Genomic DNA, 21,970 nt, shown 5'->3' with positions numbered 1-21,970 from the left:
GTACAAGTACCTGAAAGTTATACTTAAGAGCAGTACTTGATTACATGTAGTTTGTGTTTACCTGCATGCGTCGGGGCTGTAGAAAGGTAAGGTGCTCTCTCTGGTCATGAATGGAGCCCACATCTGTCCAGCTGTTCCATTGATCATGTTACACTGAGGAGTCTTCCAGTAGTTCAGCTAGTAAACAAACAAAAAATACAATATTTAGAAAAGAAGTTCCAATGAGTAAAAAACGTGTTATTTATCCGCCCCGTGATTCGAATCCACTCCTAATTTTAGGTGCTTTTTCCTTAGAATATGCTTCAACGTTTCATGAAATTTCGACCCGTAGTTTTTCCGTAATCAGACTAAAAATGTAATAATTAAAAAGTGAATAATAGTGATTTTAAAGGTCACCTATCATGCTATTTTTAGGCAATAGCATAGGTCTCAGATATATACAAATATATAAAAAACATGTCTATGAAGTGTTTTGCTCAAAATACCAAACAGATCACCCATTCTAGCCATGCCTCATATCCCTCTATTCCACTTCCTGTTTCAAAAGTGCTGATTTGGGGTATAAAGCTTTAAAAAAAATTAAAGAGGAGGGGGCTAAGCTCATGCGGGACCCGGCAGCTACTGTCTAAACTAAATACTGCCGTGATGAAACGCCATATCATGGATTATCAAGGATTGTTTCTGAAACAGTATGGAGCTCAAAGGCTTTCTCTCTTGCCGGTTATACCACAAGGTGAGTTCCTTTTTATTTCCTGCTTCTTCACACACATGCTCTCCAGTACAGGTTAGCTCTGAGTGTTAGCGATGCTAATGTAAACACCGACCATATTACGTCCAAAACAGTCGGGCATTGTTTCTGATAGCAACTTTCTGATTGGGCCGTGGGTCCACATTTCAGATATTACGTCATATCGGACGCAAATCTGGATCAGCTCCGTTGGTCCCCCGTTTTTAGAGATTTGAGTTCTCTAAAAACGTGAGTTCCCTGACACACCGGGGACACATATTTATGTATAAAAGACATCAAAACATTTTGCATGATAGGTCCCCTTTAAAGACTCACCTCCGTCAGTCCGTTCCAGGAGTCGACTTGGTGGATCTTCCTGATGTCGTCTCTTCCGGTGAAGATGGTGAACAGGCCGGTGTTGGAGTTGTTGAACTAAAAAAATACATAATAATAAATAACAATAATAATATATATATAATAATACATTTTTCAATTCAATTTTTTCCAACCTAAATAGTTTAATTTCTTATTGTTGCTAAAAGCTTTAGCTTGCATGGTACATGTTGTCCCTTTTCCTCAGTGTGTATAAACTCTCCAAACTACGTTGCACATCTGGACACAGCTTTCTTCACATGTGTTTCTCGTCCCCATGTGTGACATTGAAGCCTTTAAATCACTCACTTCAGCAAAGAGGCCGAACTTCCCCGTTGTGGGCAGCATGCCCGGCAGCCATTTATTCAGGAAGTCCACCAGGCCGCTGTCGTAGCCCCACATCAGCTCCCCCACCGTCTTCGTGAGGAAGGGCCCCTCTTTAAAGGTCTTAAAGGTAGCGCTGATCATCAACCGCACGGCGTAGGGAAAGCTCTCCATCATCCCTGCTGCTCCCTGAAAACAAGCAGCAGAAATCTCAACGTTTGTGATACTTACACGTTTAGTTCAGCACATATTAACACCACTTTATGATTTCTGAAGCAAAAAGCTAAAGGAACTACAGCACGGTCACATGACTTCACGTCACCACCGCTAAGCTAAAGGCGGCTAATGTTGGGCTATAAAGGAACTACAGCACGGTCACATGACTTCACGTCACCACCGCTAAGCTAAAGGTGGCTAATGTTGGGCTATAAAGAAACTACAGCACGGTCACATGACTTCACGTCACCACCGCTAAGCTAAGGGTGGCTAATGTTGGGCTATAAAGGAACTACAGCACGGTCACATGACTTCACATCACCACCGCTAAGCAAAAGGCGGCTAAAGTTGGGCTATAAAGGAACTACAGCACGGTCACATGACTTCACGTCACCACCGCTAAGCTAAAGGCGGCTAATGTTGGGCGTGATGATGTTTAGTCGTCTCGTTTAGACAATTGTTAGCAACCGCCGTTTTTAAACTTCAACCACAGACCTTACTTCAGGCTAAAAAACAAAAACAGACCCTTTCAAATGTATCTGCACTATTATAATAAAAGCAAAAATAGCAAAAAATATTAAGGTAAATAAATAAATGTGACAGCAGTTCAATTTGAGACAGGAAAATGCCTGCTCTACCCAATTAAATATAGTAATGCATAGTGCACATAGTGTACTAAATGGAAGTTAATTAGTGAGGAATTAAAGTCTTACCAGCACCAACATGTTAGGGATCGTGACGACTTCGGACTCGTTCCCCGAGGACATCGTCGGCTCGAAGTAATACGTTCTGTACTCTCGGTACGACACGGTACCGTTGTCGTGAAATGTGATGTTGTCTTTCTGGATCCGTTTCCTGAAAAAAAGACAAGAAAATGTGAAGAAATTGTACTTTTTTCTCCCGTAATTTCAACGTTTCAGATGCAAGAAGATGTTTAGAAAAATGTTGATACACTTCAGTAATTACCTTGCACTCTGTATATACTGTATCAATCAATTATAATAATGATAGATAGCCCAAATAATGTTAAAACTAATATATTAGAATTTATATAAATAGTTATCATATTAAATGGGATATTATTATTTTAAATCAAAATTATTTGTATCCAGTTTTTATTTTTGCTTATAGTTAATAAATAACATTTTAATGCTTTTTATTGCCGATATAAAACATCTTAAATTGACTCCATGTTTAAAGTGGACCTATCATGCTATATTTGAATAATATAGTGTAGGACCATACCTATATAAGGCATATTTATACTTTTTTTTTTTCAAAATACCAAACAGATCATGCATTTTAGCCATGCCTCATTTCGCTTTCAATTTGACATTTTTTTGCTCTGTTTTTGCAAGAGTTGATTCAGTGAGAACAGCACCACCTACAGGCCTGGCATATGTACTACAACGTCTCCAGCGCTTTCGAACGGCAATGCCGTGGCTGTCTCCTCCTGATTGGTGGAGTTGGCCCAATAGCCGTAGCGCCACCGTCCTGACGTCAGGACAGTGTTCAAATCTGGATCAGTTTTGATCAGATCCGTTGCAGCCCCTTTTTTAGAGATTTGGGTATGGAGGAAAATAGAGAGGGTTGTGTTTTCTGACACTTGGTGAGTTCCCTGGAACACCGGGGACACATATTCATGTAGAAAAGACGTACAAAAGTGCATTTTGCATGATAGGTCCCCTTTAAAGTAAATGTGCTAACTAGAAAAAGCTATCTTGCCAAAAAAGCTCAGTGTTTGCTATGTATCCTTGGTCTTGCCTAATATTCTCCTGAAAGGATGCTAGAAATTAAATCACAAATATCCGGCACCTCTAAAGGAAACTAGAGAGTATTTAAAAAAAGGTAGATAACATTGCTTTCTTTGACTTTTACTACCATTACTTTGTTGTTATAACATTATGGAAGCTTTATTGTTTGCACGCCCTTTAGTTCAAGGTACACTTTCCACTTCTACATAACAGCAGAGGATAAGAGGAAGGAAGCAGATAAAGACTGACTCAGCCATCTCATAAACACTATGCATTACATAAATGCACACTATCTATTTGTCCACAAAGCTACCTGTTTTAATATCTGCACGGCTTTGCACTTTTCAAACCAATACTGCAATACACCTTTTTTTAAACAATCAGCGTTAAAACAAAGTTCCTTATCACACAGACATAATGGATTTTGACCTTGGAGGCCTTCACAGCAAACACCCGGAGCAGATTAGATCAATTAACTTCCAGACACCAAACGTAAACTTCATGATTAGATAATTTATATTTCTGTTATCTGACCCAAAACAGTACATAGACTATCTATTGAAGTATTGTGTGTGTATCAGAGCCTGATAGTGTCTCATTGAGCCACACTGTTGCATTGTGGGACCTTATCATGAACATGCTGTTCTTTAATCTCCGATAACTTTTTAATCACACACACACACACACACACACACACACACACACACACACACACACACACACACACACACACACACACACACACACACACACACACACACACACACACACACACACACACACACACACACACACACACACACACACACACACACACACACACACACACACACACACACACACACACACACACACACACACACACACACACACACACACACACACACACACACACACACACACACACACACACACACACACACACACACACACACACACACACACACACACACACACACACACACACACACACACAGTTCCTGCTCTCCTCGTGTCTCTCTGAGTCTCCATTGCTTCAGAAGTTTCCATCACAGACATTCTTTATATAAATATGTATATTCCCTTTTTACAGGGTCTTATTATAACTTCTTATGTTCATATTAATATTTGTATTCAATTTATTTAATTTAATTTTACTTTAATTTTATTTAATTTTTTAAATGAAGCAAACGCCAAATATTCCCCCGGTTTAAAAAAACCTTCCTATTCTAAAAAAATAACACATCTCAGGTAAACACAAGAAATAAAGTGGTGCTTTTGCAAGATTTATGGTGGAAACACTTACATTTAAATCTGACTGTTAGTCAGCTGAGAATTTATTTTTCAAGGAGAGTCTTGGTTAAAAGACACTCTAAAGCAGGGGTGTCAAACTCAAGGCCCGGGGGCCAAATCCGGCCCGCGACTTCATTTTATGTGGCCCCGCAAGAGCTTGCAAAGAATATAATACGTTTATTATACGGTTACATGCCACTTTACAGCAGCAGGTTGCCCATAAACTACATGTCCCACAATGCATCTCGTTTTGTGACATGCGCACTGAAGAGACTTGCAATTATTTGCCCTGGACTTCTGCGTTCAGACGTAGTTAATTACTAAGTTATTATCCTATCCGATAATAATCCAATTCAGAGGCAATAATGTAATATAATACATTATTTTATATATATATTATATATTTATACAGTTACAACCGGCCCTTTGAGTGCAACCTTTATGCGAATGTGACCCGCGATGAAATTTAGTTTGACACCCCTGCTCTAAAGCGACTATTTTACTTATAAAAATGTGAATTTAAAACACCTGGAAGTGAATCTACGAGTACAGAAAGTGAGAATAAGATTCAGAACTTAAGTGAGACATTACTGCAGACATATCCCTCCACTTTTACATAAATTTGGTCTCTGCATGCATTGTGTTTCTGAGAGAGAGAAAAGGAGGTGCATGAGTCCACGTGATCCCCTCATTAGATGTACAGTAGATACAATCTAGCGTACAGTTACGTAACAGCGTCTGAACGACATCCTACTGTGGCACCGGAGAGGCTGAATTACTCTCATGTAGCATGACCTGCAAATCAATGAGGAGAACATAGTGTTCCCTAAAAAACTAAACAAAAAGAGGGGGCCAGGGGGGCGTAAAGAAGACACAGCTGGACTTCACCAAACCAGCTGCAAGAAGCTCAACGTTTACAGAATAGGCTACACTTAGGGTGAATGTAATAGAAATACATTGTATTTACATGTTTTACACAAAATAATGTGCAATACAAACTGAATTTAGATCAATAAATGCATTGGATGAAAAAATGCATGTTTCAAAATAAAGTACAAAATGTTCTGATGCAGCAGAGAAGCAGACACCACTTTAAAGAGTCCTCTCCTGCTGATGTTCAGGTGTATATCAGTATGTATTGTCTCTACTTTAAAGAGTCCTCTCCTGCTGATGTTCAGGTGTATATCAGTATGTAGTGTCTCTACTTTAAAGAGTCCTCTCCAGCTGATGTTCAGGTGTATATCAGTATGTAGTGTCTCTACTTTAAAGAGTCCTCTCCTGCTGATGTTCAGGTGTATATCAGTATGGAGTGTCTCTACTTTAAAGAGTCCTCTCCTGCTGATGTTCAGGTGTATATCAGTATGTAGTGTCTCTACTTTAAAGAGTCCTCTCCAGCTGATGTTCAGGTGTATATCAGTATGTAGTGTCTCTACTTTAAAGAGTCCTCTCCTGCTGATGTTCAGGTGTATATCAGTATGTAGTGTCTCTACTTTAAAGAGTCCTCTCCTGCTGATGTTCAGGTGTATATCAGTATGTAGTGTCTCTACTTTAAAGAGTCCTCTCCTGCTGATGTTCAGGTGTATATCAGTATGTAGTGTCTCTACTTTAAAGAGTCCTCTCCTGCTGATGTTCAGGTGTATATCAGTATGTAGTGTCTCTACTTTAAAGAGTCCTCTCCTGCTGATGTTCAGGTGTATATCAGTATGTAGTGACTCTACTTTAAAGAGTCCTCTCCTGCTGATGTTCAGGTGTATATCAGTATGTAGTGTCTCTACTTTAAAGAGTCCTCTCCTGCTGATGTTCAGGTGTATATCAGTATGTAGTGTCTCTACTTTAAAGAGTCCTCTCCTGCTGATGTTCAGGTGTATATCAGTATGTATTGTCTCTACTTTAAAGAGTCCTCTCCTGCTGATGTTCAGGTGTATATCAGTATGTAGTGTCTCTACTTTAAAGAGTCCTCTCCTGCTGATGTTCAGGTGTATATCAGTATGTAGTGTCTCTACTTTAAAGAGTCCTCTCCTGCTGATGTTCAGGTGTATATCAGTATGTAGTGTCTCTACTTTAAAGAGTCCTCTCCTGCTGATGTTCAGGTGTATATCAGTATGTAGTGTCTCTACTTTAAAGAGTCCTCTCCTGCTGATGTTCAGGTGTATATCAGTATGTAGTGTCTCTACTTTAAAGAGTCCTCTCCTGCTGATGTTCAGGTGTATATCAGTATGTAGTGTCTCTACTTTAAAGAGTCCTCTCCTGCTGATGTTCAGGTGTATATCAGTATGTAGTGTCTCTACTTTAAAGAGTCCTCTCCTGCTGATGTTCAGGTGTATATCAGTATGTAGTGTCTCTACTTTAAAGAGTCCTCTCCTGCTGATGTTCAGGTGTATATCAGTATGTAGTGTCTCTACTTTAAAGAGTCCTCTCCTGCTGATGTGCAGGTGTATATCAGTATGTAGTGTCTCTACTTTAAAGAGTCCTCTCCTGCTGATGTTCAGGTGTATATCAGTATGTAGTGTCTCTACTTTAAAGAGTCCTCTCCTGCTGATGTTCAGGTGTATATCAGTATGTAGTGTCTCTACTTTAAAGAGTCCTCTCCTGCTGATGTTCAGGTGTATATCAGTATGTAGTGTCTCTACTTTAAAGAGTCCTCTCCTGCTGATGTGCAGGTGTATATCAGTATGTAGTGTCTCTACTTTAAAGAGTCATCTCCTGCTGATGTTCAGGTGTACATGAGTATGTAGTGTCTCTACTTTAAAGAGTCCTCTCCTGCTGATGTTCAGGTGTATATCAGTATGTAGTGTCTCTACTTTAAAGAGTCCTCTCCTGCTGATGTTCAGGTGTATATCAGTATGTAGTGTCTCTACTTTAAAGAGTCCTCTCCTGCTGATGTTCAGGTGTATATCAGTATGTAGTGTCTCTACTTTAAAGAGTCCTCTCCTGCTGATGTTCAGGTGTATATCAGTATGTAGTGTCTCTACTTTAAAGAGTCCTCTCCTGCTGATGTTCAGGATTCCTACCTGTACACAAAGGGTCCTTTCTGCTCCACCATGGGCTTTTCTCCTTTCAGAATCTCCTGAGGGTTCAGGACGTTGAAGAAGTAGACGGACATGAAGAACGGCACCGGGACGTCCTTCCACATGGTGTAAGACATGCTGTTCTTCGGATCAATCACTGTGTTCTGACATGAGAGGGGGAGAAAGAATAATATTAAATAAAAAGGATTAAACTATGTGTTATTTTTATGGTTGATTTATGAAGAGATTATTTATCTCCTAAATTAATAGTTTCCTCAAAAAATGGCTTTATTGTCATGTGCACAGTAGCTATGTTATATTCATATATGTTTATTATTATATTACGGCAATTCTGTGTTTTCTTCTTTACTATTATTATTATTATTGTTTATTACTTTGTTTAAATAGTGAATAAATTACAGAACAAATGTATTTATGGAGGAAAGATGAACTCATGGAGGGACAAAGCTGATATCTCAAAATAGAGATACCTGCGAAGGAATATTAAAAACATGTTTTGTAATTCAAAAACCCAAAAGATATTCACTTTACTTTCATGCAAGTTTAAGAAAAAGCATACATTGCATATTTAAAGGGGACCTATCATGCAAAATGCACTTTTGTACGTCTTTTCTACATGAATATGTGTCCCCGGTGTTCCAGGGAACTCACCAAGTGTCAGAAAACACAACCCTCTCTATTTTCCTCCATACCCAAATCTCTAAAAAAGGGGCTGCAACGGATCTGATAAAAACTGATCCAGATTTGAACACTGTCCTGACGTCAGGACGGTGGCGCTACGGCTATTGGGCCAACTCCACCAATCAGGAGGAGACAGCCACGGCCATTGCCGTTCGAAAGCGCTGGAGACGCTGTAGTACATATGCCAGGCCTGTAGGTGGTGCTGTTCTCACAGAATCAGCCCTTGCTAAAACAGAGCTAAAAAATGTCAAATTGAGCAAAATGAGGCATGGCTAAAATGCATGATCTGTTTGGTATTTTGAAAACAAAAAAGTATAAATATGCCTTATATAGGTATGGTCCTACACTATATTATTCAAATATAGCATGATAGGTCCACTTTAAGTAGCCGGAAACAAGCATATCTTTTTCGTTTTGGCTTAAGATGACTAACATGGCTTAAAATATCTACATAAACCGACAGAAACTATGTCCGTTATTCTATATCTCCAAAAGCTCATTTGCTCCACAGAGTTCAAACCCTTATTTTAGCATCACATATTTTCCAAAGAAGCTTTTTAAAGCTATGTTTTAAATAAAAGCCTTATTAAAACGTACAGATATAAACAAGCAGAAGCAAAGATGATAAAAGTACAGTTTCTGTGACTTAATTTCAGCTCTTTTCTAATAATTTAACTGATATTTTAGTCTATAAAATGTCAACAAATCTAACAAATAGTCACAAATCAAAGTTGACAATCATATAAAACAAAGGCATGGAATCTTCACAAACTAGGTATCTCACATACTGTAAATATCACTTTTTAATTAAGTGATGGTAAAGCCAGATTCCCAGATTAAGAATAAGGAATACTTGTGAGACCATAACAACCTTTTCCCTATTATAAGTATTTAAAAGTAATATAACTTCATATGTCTGATGTGAGAATGTACTAAAAGATATGAATATCACACACACACACACACACACACACACACACACACACACACACACACACACACACACACACACACACACACACACACACACACACACACACACACACACACACACACACACACACACACACACACACACACACACACACACACACACACACACACACACACACACACACACACCACACACACACACACACACACACACACACACACACACACACACACACACACACACACACACACACACACACACACACACACCACACACACACACACACACACACACACACACACACACACACACACACACACACGAGCTTCAGCAATCATTCATTCCATCAGCGTTCAACCTTATCATGTAATTACTCTCCAATGATTGAATCACCAAGATATTACCGCATATAACTGTTATATCAGAGGTGGAAAGTAACGAAGTACAAGTACTCAAGTGCTGTACTTAAGTAATTGCACTTTACTTGAGTATTTCCATTTTATACTACCTCATACTTCTACTCCAATACATTTATTGGTCAAGATTACTTTTGCAGGAGAATATTATCAATGCAAAATATCAATCAACTCTGATATATAATTAAAGGATAATATATCCAGTAGAAGTACTTCAAGTATTTGAATTGGCCCCACCTTTACCTGCTTTAATGAACCTGTTAATGCATGCGTGATAATAATCCAGAAAATATACCCAGAGGGGGGAGAAGTACTCAGGTCGTGTGCTTGGGTAAAAGTAGAAGTACTCAGGTCGTGTGCTTGAGTAAAAGTAGAAGTACTCAGGTCGTGTGCTTGAGTAAAAGTACTCAGATCTTGTACTTAGTAAAAGTAGAAGTACTCAGATCTTGTACTTAGTAAAAGTAGAAGTACCAGAGTGTAGGAATACTCTGTTTCAGTAAAAGTCCTGCATTCAAAATGTTCCTGAAGTAGAAAAGTATTCTCATCAAAATCTAGTGAAAGTAGCGACAGTAAAAGTAGTCATTGTGCAGATTGGTCCATTTCAGAATAATAGATATGATATGTTTTATAATGATTGATCATGAAAGTGTTCTCAAAGCTGGTAAAGGTGCAGCTAGTTTGAATGACTTTGTATACTGCAGGGTAGCTTGTGGATTTACTCCAGGTGGAACTAAAGTCTGATTTAACACTTGATTATATTTCACATCATTCATCCACATCTGTGAAGTAACTAAAGGTATTAAATACATGTAGTGGAGGAAAAGTACATAGACACAATAGCACAAGAACCTCAACATTTTACTTAAGTACAGTACTTGAATACATGTACTTTACACCACTGAATGTAATTATATATGACTCTGAAATAACACAGAACACACAATGAGTACTTTTACTTTTGGTACTTTAAGTTTAATTCAATGCAAATGGTTTAGTACTTTGAAAGGCAGGACTTTTACTTGTAACAGAGTATTCCTACACATGTACTTTGACTGATTAATACAGGATATTCTCCCTACTCTGCATGCACATTATTCCTGATTATCTGAGTGTCCTTGATCAGTTATAGAGATCCTCACGTGTCAGTGGAGCCCTTTGAGACTGATAACATGACACAGAAACACTCAGCACATTTACAGCTCTCACAGGAAAACACGATGCATGTGTTCTTACCTTCACCACCTGGTCGTCGATGATTATCGGTCCCACAAAAGTTAAAACCACCCCGAAGAACACCATGAGGACCCCGGCCACTATGAAGCCCACCGCCACTTTGGCTTTATTTATCGCCATGGCTGGTTATTGTTGTTGTGGACAGCTGACAGCAGTGTGTTTAGCTCCGGAGAGATGCTGTGCTAACCGCTAATGTCAGTCTGCTAACGGCTAATACTCATAAACGACTACAGAGAGGTCTCGCTATGACATTAAATATAGCTTCAGGTCGACATTTAGAGCCCTGCCAGCTTTTAAACTTCTCAGATCCATGAAATCGATCAGCTGCTATTGTCGCTGTATTTATACTCTGTCAGCCACGCCCCCTTTAGTGCGCGCTGAGGATTCTGGGAAATGTAGTTCTCCTCCGTGCTTTCTTTATTATACAACATAGGTTGAAAATAAAAATAATTAAATTAGAAATACAAACAAGTAAAAAAAATCCTTAAAATTCAAATGTTCCAGACATCACATCGGCTAACCATTTTGACTTTGTGTTTTTATTATTTTATAATATTTATCATATTTTTTGTTTTATTAATTTGTTTATGTCCCTATTATTTGTAGTGCTAGATCTGTAGTGTAGAGTATTGATTTTAGGTATATTTACCCTGTTTTGTAAGGTTTTTATCTTATGTACTTACACCTTTGCTCCCTCAGGTCATTTAAGGCTAGCTTGCGCAACTTTGCCAACAACAACACACTACAAAGAGTGTAGAGAAGCAGCCTTCTGCTAATGACCTTTAATAATATTTATATTTGATTAATTACATCATTTAAAACGTACTTTTTAACTTTATTTATTTATTTGTTATCTTTCTTACTTGTTTTGTTTATTAATTCTGTTTTTTTAAGTATTCTTCATTTTTTTTATATACAGTAGTGTCTTGAAACTCACATTTGGATATAAACCATCTCTATTGAATTACAGAAAAATATGCCCAAATGGAAACACCTCCAGAAACTTAGAATACATAAATAAACAAATCAAAAACCTTGAAGTTGCTTTTACAATTAGTTAAAGGGGACCTATCTTGCAAAATGCACTTTTTGATGTCTTTTCTACATCACCATGTGTCCCCCGTGTGTCAGGGAACTCACGCAGCGTCAGAAAATAAAACCCTCTCTCTTTTCCTCCGTACCCAAATCTCTAAAAAGGGGGCAACAACAGAGCTGATCCAAATTTGCGTCCGATATGACGTAATATCTGAAATGTGGACCCACGGCCCTATCAGAAACGTTGCTATCAGAAACAATGCCCGACTGTTTTGGACGTAATATGGTCGGTGTTTACATTAGCATCGCTAACACTCAGAGCTAACCTGTACTGGAGAGCATGTGTGTGAAGAAGCAGGAAATAAAAAGGAACTCACCTTGTGGTATAACCGGCAAGAGAGAAAGCCTTTGAGCTCCATACTGTTTCAGAAAGAATCCTTGATAATCCATGATATGGCGTTTCATCACGGCAGCATTTAGTTTAGACAGTAGCTGCCGGGTGCCGCATGAGCTCAGACCCCTACTTTTTTTTTTTTTAAAGCTTTATACCCCAAATCAGCACTTTTGAAACAGGAAGTGAAATAGAGGGATATGAGGCATAGCTAGAATGGGAAATTGCCTAAAAATAGCATGATAGGTGACCTTTAAATAGGCTATAAGTGACTTTATATTAGTTAAGAAGAATTGTATTGGCCACAAATACTGCATTTAGATTACAAAGTGGTTCACAAAAAGGCTTAGCAGCACATCCAACATCTATATAACTCCATTATGCATTTGTGTTTTCTTTAGCACCTGAAGTCACTACTGTGCCACCTTATATAATGTTGGGTGATAATACATTAACAATAGTAATGATTGAGTGCATAAAGTGACATAACGTGACCCTGAAGGTATGCGCAACATCTCTGAATCTACAGCAGTGAGAGAGATATCTGCAGAGAACGTCCACAGATATTTATCGACAGAGAACCAGCAGCAAACACAGATTAGGGTTCATTTAAACTGTGATAAGCATGCAGATTAAATAACCTCAATCAATGAAAAACAATAGGAGCCTTGTCCGGTGCCTTGCTCAAGGGCACAGGAGGGGTCAAAAACAATTGCACTTAATTTTTTTATATATAATTGTATTGCACTATTAAACCATGTTATTAATTATTTTTTATTCGTATTTATAATTTTTATACCTAAAAAGATCAAACTCTCCTATAACCATAATTGTACAATTTAAAAACACAGAAATGGAAAAGAAATAAGCTGAATTTAATGTTAATGACCTGACTTTTATACTTCCTTTTCATTATATTTTAACTATTTTATCTAACTATATGTATTTTAAATGAATACTAATAATTTTTCTTTAATTAATGTGTAACTTTCCCCATTATCACTCACCTTTATCACTTGGTCTTTCATCACCGCCGGTCCCACGAACAGCATAACGATTCCAGACACCACGGTCAGAACCCCTGCCACGATAAACCCAATCGCTATTTTGGATTTATTTAGAGCCATGATTACTAACAACGATCAAAGATTATTAAAAGTCAATTGAATGTCCTCTGCAGAGCCACCAACATGCAGTATGAACGCAGGGGTTTAAAGTCCTGGAGAGATGGAGGCAGGGGAGTGATGGCTGTTTATACTCTGAAAGACCCCTCCCACACACACACACACACACACACACACACACACACACACACATACACACACACACACACACACACACACACACACACACACACACACACACACACACACACACACACACACACACACACACACACACACACACATTGAGAGGCATGTTTGCGCTTCCTGCTTCATGCAGTCACATTTGAGTCAGATGACTTTTTGTCACTTTGATTTTGAAGTTTAACTGAAAAACACAAATCATGTTGCCACGCACCCCGCCCTCTGGAGTATCAAAACTCAGGGGATTAAAGATAAAACAACAATATGACTAAATTAATTTTATGCACAGTAATATGCTTCTCATTTTATAATAACCTGCTGTTTTCAGATTTATGATTTGGGTTGTTTTTTTGGCATTTTCTGCTCCGGAAAACGTGTTAAATTCAACAATTGTTCAGAAATCTTTTAGAAATCTTTATGGAAGTGAACATCCAACGATGCACCCGACAGTGTCACATCACCAATACAACCTGTGGTGAAATCTAACTTCCACTAATACTTAACTTTTGTACTTAAATACAGTTTTTAAGTGCTTTTTTAATTACATATATTACTTTTTACGTAACTAGACTTTTCTGACGGACGTACTTTGGGCATTTCTAATTCTAAAACATGAATAAGAGTAATTTAATTAGTAAGTAAGTAATACAACAAGTGGTGAAATCTAACTAATACTTAACTTTTACAGTTTTTAAGTGCTTTTGTTTAAGTATGTACTTAATAACATTTCAGGGTTGAACGCTGATGGGATGAATGGTGTGATTAAACTCTTGTGAGAACATGTAACTTGGAATATGTAAGAACCTATTTTGAACATCTCTTCAGATTTGTTCCACAAAACATTTCAGCTGTGAAGAAAATGCAAGGTTAAATTGAATTAGAGCGATTGAGAAGATAAATTAAGGGGTTTTATTGTGTAATATTGATAGTGTGGAGTGAGAGAAGTTGTAAGTAAAGTGTGTTCGGTGCATGGGAGGAATATCTGCGTGCTAAGGAGCAAAACAAAAAAGCAGTAAATTAAAAACCGCTGGAGATTATACTCAGGAAATGAGACAGGAAATTCTGAAAAACACAATGCCTTAAACACCAACATTATCTCTCTGATGTGTCCTTTCAAGGAGACAAACTAAATCTACGTCAGTGAGTAAGTGAGTAAGAAGGTAGTTTAGTAAGTAAGTAAGTGAGTGAGTTAGTCAGTAAGTAAGTAAGTTAGTAAGTAGGTTGGTGCGTAACATACTACGTAAGTAAGGAAGTAAATAAGTTAGTACGTAAGTAAGGAAGTAAGTAAGTAAGTAGGTAAGTAAGACAGTAGGTGAGTAAGTTAGTAAGTAAGTAAGTTAGTAAGTTAGTAAGTTAGTAAGTAAGTTAGTAAGTTAGTAAGTAAGTTAGTAAGTTAGTAAGTTAGTAAGTAAGTAAGTAAGTAAGTTAGTAAGTTAGTAAGTTAGTAAGTAAGTAAGTTAGTAAGTTAGTAAGTAGTAAGTTAGTAAGTAAGTTAGTAAGTAAGTTAGTAAGTTAGTAAGTTAGTAAGTTAGTAAGTAAGTTAGTAAGTAAGTAAGTTAGTAAGTTAGTAAGTTAGTAAGTAAGTTAGTAAGTAAGTAAGTTAGTAAGTTAGTAAGTTAGTAAGTTAGTAAGTAAGTAAGTAAGTAAGTTAGTAAGTTAGTAAGTTAGTAAGTAAGTAAGTTCGTAAGTTAGTAAGTTAGTAAGTTAGTAACTAAGTAAGTTAGTAAGTTAGTAAGTAAGTTAGTAAGTAAGTTAGTAAGTTAGTAAGTAAGTAAGTAAGTAAGTTAGTAAGTAGTAAGTTAGTAAGTTAGTAAGTAAGTAAGTTAGTAAGTTAGTAAGTAAGTAAGTAAGTAAGTAAGTAAGTAAGTAAGTTAGTAAGTTAGTAAGTTAGTAAGTAAGTAAGTAAGTAAGTAAGTAAGTAAGTTAGTAAGTTAGTAAGTTAGTAAGTTAGTAAGTAAGTAAGTAAGTAAGTTAGTAAGTTAGTAAGTAAGTAAGTAAGTAAGTTAGTAAGTTAGTAAGTTAGTAAGTTAGTAAGTAAGTAAGTTAGTAAGTTAGTAAGTAAGTAAGTAAGTAAGTAAGTAAGTTAGTAAGTTAGTAAGTTAGTAAGTAAGTAAGTAAGTAAGTAAGTAAGTTAGTAAGTTAGTAAGTTAGTAAGTTAGTAAGTTAGTAAGTTAGTAAGTAAGTAGGTAAGACAGTAAGTAAGACAGTAAGTTAGTAAGTTAGTAAGACAGTAAGTTAGTAAGTTAGTAAGTTAGTAAGTTAGTAAGACAGTAAGTTAGTAAGTTAGTAAGTTAGTAAGTTAGTAAGTTAGTAAGTTAGTAAGTTAGTAAGACAGTAAGTTAGTAAGTTAGTAAGACAGTAAGTTAGTAAGTTAGTAAGTTAGTAAGTTAGTAAGACAGTAAGTTAGTAAGACAGTAAGTTAGTAAGTTAGTAAGTAAGTAAGTAAGTTAGTAAGTTAGTAAGTTAGTAAGTAAGTAAGTAAGTAAGTAAGTTAGTAAGTTAGTAAGTTAGTAAGTAAGTAAGTTAGTAAGTTAGTAAGTTAGTAAGTTAGTAAGCTAGTAAGTAAGTAGGTAAGACAGTAAGTAAGACAGTAAGTTAGTAAGTTAGTAAGTTAGTAAGTTAGTAAGTAAGTAAGTTAGTAAGTTAGTAAGTTAGTAAGTAAGTAAGTTAGTAAGTTAGTAAGTTAGTAAGTAAGTAAGTTAGTAAGTAAGTAAGTAAGTAAGTAAGTAAGTAAGTAAGTAAGTAAGTAAGTAAGTAAGTTAGTTAGTAAGTTAGTAAGTAAGTAAGTAAGTTAGTAAGTTAGTAAGTTAGTAAGTTAGTAAGTAAGTAGGTAAGACAGTAAGTAAGACAGTAAGTTAGTAAGTTAGTAAGTTAGTAAGTTAGTAAGTTAGTAAGACAGTAAGTAAGATAGTAGGTAAGTAAGTTAGTAAGTTAGTAAGACAGTAAGTAAGACAGTAGGTAAGTAAGTTAGTAAGTTAGTAAGTTAGTAAGACAGTAAGACAGTAGGTAAGTAAGTTAGTAAGTTAGTAAGTTAGTAAGTTAGTAAGTTAGTAAGTTAGTAAGTAAGTAGGTAAGACAGTAAGTAAGACAGTAAGTTAGTAAGTTAGTAAGTTAGTAAGTTAGTAAGACAGTAAGTTAGTAAGTTAGTAAGTTAGTAAGACAGTAAGTTAGTAAGTTAGTAAGTTAGTAAGTTAGTAAGTTAGTAAGACAGTAAGTTAGTAAGTTAGTAAGTTAGTAAGTTAGTAAGTAAGTAAGTTAGTAAGTTAGTAAGTTAGTAAGTTAGTAAGTAAGTAGGTAAGACAGTAAGTAAGACAGTAAGTTAGTAAGTTAGTAAGACAGTAAGTTAGTAAGTTAGTAAGTTAGTAAGTTAGTAAGACAGTAAGTAGTAAGTTAGTAAGTTAGTAAGTTAGTAAGTTAGTAAGTTAGTAAGTAAGTAGGTAAGACAGTAAGTAAGACAGTAAGTTAGTAAGTTAGTAAGTTAGTAAGTTAGTAAGTTAGTAAGTTAGTAAGACAGTAAGTTAGTAAGTTAGTAAGTTAGTAAGTAAGTAAGTTAGTAAGTTAGTAAGTTAGTAAGTTAGTAAGTTAGTAAGTAAGTAGGTAAGACAGTAAGTAAGACAGTAAGTTAGTAAGTTAGTAAGACAGTAAGTTAGTAAGTTAGTAAGTTAGTAAGTTAGTAAGTTAGTAAGTTAGTAAGTTAGTAAGTTAGTAAGTTAGTAAGTTAGTAAGTTAGTAAGTAAGTAGGTAAGACAGTAAGTAAGACAGTAAGTTAGTAAGTTAGTAAGTTAGTAAGTTAGTAAGACAGTAAGTTAGTAAGTTAGTAAGTTAGTAAGTTAGTAAGTTAGTAAGACAGTAAGTTAGTAAGTTAGTAAGTTAGTAAGTTAGTAAGACAGTAAGTCAGTAAGTTAGTAAGTTAGTAAGTAAGTAAGTTAGTAAGTTAGTAAGTAAGTAGGTAAGACAGTAAGTAAGACAGTAAGTTAGTAAGTTAGTAAGACAGTAAGTTAGTAAGTTAGTAAGTTAGTAAGACAGTAAGTTAGTAAGTTAGTAAGTTAGTAAGTTAGTAAGTTAGTAAGACAGTAAGTTAGTAAGTTAGTAAGTTAGTAAGTTAGTAAGTAAGTAAGTTAGTAAGTTAGTAAGTTAGTAAGTTAGTAAGTAAGTAGGTAAGACAGTAAGTAAGACAGTAAGTTAGTAAGTTAGTAAGTTAGTAAGTTAGTAAGTAAGTAAGTTAGTAAGTTAGTAAGTTAGTAAGACAGTAAGTTAGTAAGTTAGTAAGACAGTAAGTAAGACAGTAGGTGAGTAAGTTAGTAAGTTAGTAAGTAAGTAGGTAAGACAGTAAGTAAGACAGTAAGTTAGTAAGTTAGTAAGTTAGTAAGTTAGTAAGTAAGTAAGTAAGTTAGTAAGTTAGTAAGACAGTAAGTTAGTAAGTTAGTAAGACAGTAAGTAAGACAGTAGGTGAGTAAGTTAGTAAGTTAGTAAGTAAGTAAGTAAGTAAGTTAGTAAGTTAGTAAGTTAGTAAGTAAGTAAGTTAGTAAGTTAGTAAGTTAGTAAGTTAGTAAGTAAGTAGGTAAGACAGTAAGTAAGACAGTAAGTTAGTAAGTTAGTAAGTTAGTAAGTTAGTAAGTAAGTAAGTTAGTAAGTTAGTAAGTTAGTAAGGCAGTAAGTTAGTAAGTTAGTAAGACAGTAAGTAAGACAGTAGGTGAGTAAGTTAGTAAGTTAGTAAGTTAGTAAGTTAGTAAGACAGTAAGTAAGACAGTAGGTAAGTAAGTTAGTAAGTTAGTAAGTTAGTAAGTTAGTAAGTGAGTAAGTTAGTAAGTTAGTAAGTTAGTAAGTTAGTAAGTTAGTAGGACAGTAAGTAAGACAGTAGGTAAGTAAGTTAGTAAGTTAGTAAGTTAGTAGGTAAGACAGTAAGTAAGACAGTAAGTTAGTAAGTTAGTAAGTTAGTAAGTAAGACAGTAGGTGAGTAAGTTAGTAAGTTAGTAAGTTAGTAAGACAGTAAGTAAGACAGTAAGTTAGTAAGTTAGTAAGTTAGTAAGTTAGTAAGACAGTAAGTAAGACAGTAAGTTAGTAAGTTAGTAAGTTAGTAAGTTAGTAAGTTAGTAAGTTAGTAGGTAAGACAGTAAGTAAGACAGTAAGTAAGACAGTAAGTTAGTAAGTTAGTAAGTAAGACAGTAGGTGAGTAAGTTAGTAAGTTAGTAAGTTAGTAAGTTAGTATGTTAGTAAGACAGTAAGTTAGTAAGTTAGTAAGTTAGTAAGACAGTAAGTAAGACAGTAAGTTAGTAAGTTAGTAAGTTAGTAAGACAGTAAGTAAGACAGTAGGTGAGTAAGTTAGTAAGTTAGTAAGTTAGTAGGTAAGACAGTAAGTAAGACAGTAAGTTAGTAAGTTAGTAAGTTAGTAAGTAAGACAGTAGGTGAGTAAGTTAGTAAGTTAGTAAGTTAGTAAGTTAGTAAGTAAGTTAGTAAGTTAGTAAGTTAGTAAGTTAGTAAGTTAGTAAGTAAGTTAGTAAGTTAGTAAGACAGTAAGTAAGTTAGTAAGTTAGTAAGTTAGTAAGACAGTAAGTTAGTAAGTTAGTAAGTTAGTAAGTTAGTAAGTAAGTAGGTAAAACAGTAGGTGAGTAAGTAAGTAAGTAAGTAATTAGTGAGTTAGTAAGTTAGTAAGTTAGTAAGTAAGTAGGTAAGACAGTAAGTAAGACAGTAAGTTAGTAAGTTAGTAAGTTAGTAAGTTAGTAAGTTAGTAAGTAAGTAAGTTAGTAAGTTAGTAAGACAGTAAGTAAGACAGTAGGTGAGTAAGTTAGTAAGTTAGTAAGTTAGTAAGTTAGTAAGTTAGTAAGTTAGTAAGACAGTAAGTAAGACAGTAGGTGAGTAAGTTAGTAAGTTAGTAAGTTAGTAAGTTAGTAAGTTAGTAAGTTAGTAGGTAAGACAGTAAGTAAGACAGTAAGTTAGTAAGTTAGTAAGTTAGTAAGTAAGACAGTAGGTGAGTAAGTTAGTAAGTTAGTAAGTAAGTTAGTAAGTTAGTAAGACAGTAAGTAAGTTAGTAAGTTAGTGAGTCAGTAAGTTAGTAAGATAGTAAGTAAGTAGGTAAGACAGTAAGTAAGACAGTAAGTTAGTAAGTTAGTAAGTTAGTAAGTTAGTAAGTTAGTAAGTTAGTAAGACAGTAAGTTAGTAAGTTAGTAAGACAGTAAGTAAGACAGTAGGTGAGTAAGTTAGTAAGTTAGTAAGTTAGTAAGTTAGTAAGTTAGTAAGTTAGTAAGACAGTAAGTAAGACAGTAGGTAAGTAAGTTAGTAAGTTAGTAAGTTAGTAAGTTAGTAAGTTAGTAAGTTAGTAGGTAAGACAGTAAGTAAGACAGTAAGTTAGTAAGTTAGTAAGTTAGTAAGTAAGACAGTAGGTGAGTAAGTTAGTAAGTTAGTAAGTTAGTAAGTTAGTAAGACAGTAAGTAAGACAGTAAGTTAGTAAGTTAGTAAGTTAGTAAGTTAGTAAGACAGTAAGTAAGACAGTAAGTTAGTAAGTTAGTAAGTTAGTAAATTAGTAAGTTAGTAAGACAGTAAGTAAGACAGTAAGTTAGTAAGTTAGTAAGTTAGTAAGTTAGTAAGTTAGTAGGTAAGACAGTAAGTAAGACAGTAAGTTAGTAAGTTAGTAAGTTAGTAAGTAAGACAGTAGGTGAGTAAGTTAGTAAGTTAGTAAGTTAGTAAGTTAGTATGTTAGTAAGCCAGTAAGTTAGTAAGTTAGTAAGTTAGTAAGACAGTAAGTAAGACAGTAAGTTAGTAAGTTAGTAAGTTAGTAAGACAGTAAGTAAGACAGTAGGTGAGTAAGTTAGTAAGTTAGTAAGTTAGTAGGTAAGACAGTAAGTAAGACAGTAAGTTAGTAAGTTAGTAAGTTAGTAAGTTAGTAAGTAAGACAGTAGGTGAGTAAGTTAGTAAGTTAGTAAGTTAGTAAGTTAGTAAGTTAGTAAGACAGTAAGTAAGACAGTAGGTGAGTAAGTTAGTAAGTTAGTAAGTTAGTAAGTTAGTAAGTTAGTAAGTTAGTAAGTTAGTAGGTAAGACAGTAAGTAAGACAGTAAGTTAGTAAGTTAGTAAGTTAGTAAGTAAGACAGTAGGTGAGTAAGTTAGTAAGTTAGTAAGTTAGTAAGTAAGTTAGTAAGTTAGTAAGTTAGTAAGTTAGTAAGTAAGTTAGTAAGTTAGTAAGACAGTAAGTGAGTTAGTAAGTTAGTAAGACAGTAAGTTAGTAAGTTAGTAAGTTAGTAAGTTAGTAAGTTAGTAAGTAAGTAGGTAAAACAGTAGGTGAGTAAGTAAGTAAGTAAGTAATTAGTAAGTTAGTAAGTTAGTAAGTTAGTAAGTAAGTAGGTAAGACAGTAAGTAAGACAGTAAGTTAGTAAGTTAGTAAGTTAGTAAGTTAGTAAGTAAGTAAGTTAGTAAGACAGTAAGTAAGACAGTAGGTGAGTAAGTTAGTAAGTTAGTAAGTTAGTAAGTTAGTAAGACAGTAAGTAAGACAGTAGGTGAGTAAGTTAGTAAGTTAGTAAGTTAGTAGGTAAGACAGTAAGTAAGACAGTAAGTTAGTAAGTTAGTAAGTTAGTAAGTAAGACTGTAGGTGAGTAAGTTAGTAAGTTAGTAAGTTAGTAAGTAAGTTAGTAAGTTAGTAAGACAGTAAGTAAGTTAGTAAGTTAGTAAGTTAGTAAGTAAGTAGGTAAGACAGTAGGTGAGTAAGTAAGTAAGTAAGTAATTAGTAAGTTAGTAAGTTAGTAAGTTAGTAAGTAAGTAAGTAAGACAGTAAGTAAGACAGTAGGTGAGTAAGTTAGTAAGTTAGTAAGTTAGTAAGTTAGTAAGTAAGTTAGTAAGACAGTAAGTAAGACAGTAAGTTAGTAAGTTAGTAAGTTAGTAAGTTAGTAAGTAAGTAGGTAAGACAGCAGGTGAGTAAGTAAGTAAGTAATTAGTAAGTTAGTAAGTTAGTAAGTTAGTAAGTAAGTAAGTTAGTAAGTTAGTAAGTTAGTAAGACAGTAAGTAAGACAGTAAGTAAGACAGTAGGTGAGTAAGTTAGTAAGTTAGTAAGTTAGTAAGTTAGTAAGTTAGTAAGACAGTAAGTTAGTAAGTTAGTAAGTTAGTAAGACAGTAAGTAAGACAGTAGGTGAGTAAGTTAGTAAGTTAGTAAGTTAGTAAGTTAGTAAGTTAGTAAGACAGTAAGTAAGACAGTAGGTGAGTAAGTTAGTAAGTTAGTAAGTTAGTAAGACAGTAAGTAAGTTAGTAAGTTAGTAAGTTAGTAAGTAAGTAGGTAAGACAGTAGGTGAGTAAGT

The 21,970-nt window shown here is 35.1% G+C and overlaps 1 protein-coding gene across 4 annotated transcripts in view; it reads right to left on the bottom strand.

Annotated features, from left to right (window-relative positions):
• scarb1 (scavenger receptor class B, member 1) overlaps window positions 1-13,581 on the bottom strand; it is a 30,022-nt gene extending 16,441 nt beyond the window's left edge. For 3 of the 4 annotated variants that reach the window (XM_034151653.1, XM_034151656.1, XM_034151655.1), the window contains exons 1-6: window positions 10,959-11,305; window positions 7,677-7,837; window positions 2,353-2,494; window positions 1,409-1,612; window positions 1,064-1,159; window positions 62-177 (exon numbers count right to left, since the gene is read on the bottom strand). In XM_034151653.1, coding sequence (XP_034007544.1) covers window positions 62-177; window positions 1,064-1,159; window positions 1,409-1,612; window positions 2,353-2,494; window positions 7,677-7,837; window positions 10,959-11,078 — 839 coding nt within the window. In that variant the 5' untranslated portion in view covers window positions 11,079-11,305. Of the gene's footprint in view, window positions 1-61; window positions 178-1,063; window positions 1,160-1,408; window positions 1,613-2,352; window positions 2,495-7,676; window positions 7,838-10,958; window positions 11,306-13,391 lie in introns of those variants that run through there. The other variant, XM_034151654.1, reaches the window with a different exon arrangement.
• Between the last annotated feature and the right edge of the window lie 8,389 nt (window positions 13,582-21,970).

This window comes from Trematomus bernacchii, unplaced genomic scaffold (genome assembly GCF_902827165.1).
Source record: "Trematomus bernacchii unplaced genomic scaffold, fTreBer1.1, whole genome shotgun sequence".
Classification (NCBI taxonomy): domain Eukaryota; kingdom Metazoa; phylum Chordata; class Actinopteri; order Perciformes; family Nototheniidae; genus Trematomus; species Trematomus bernacchii.
Note: the sequence above shows the minus strand (reverse complement) of the source record. Positions and strands in the feature narration are given on the sequence as shown.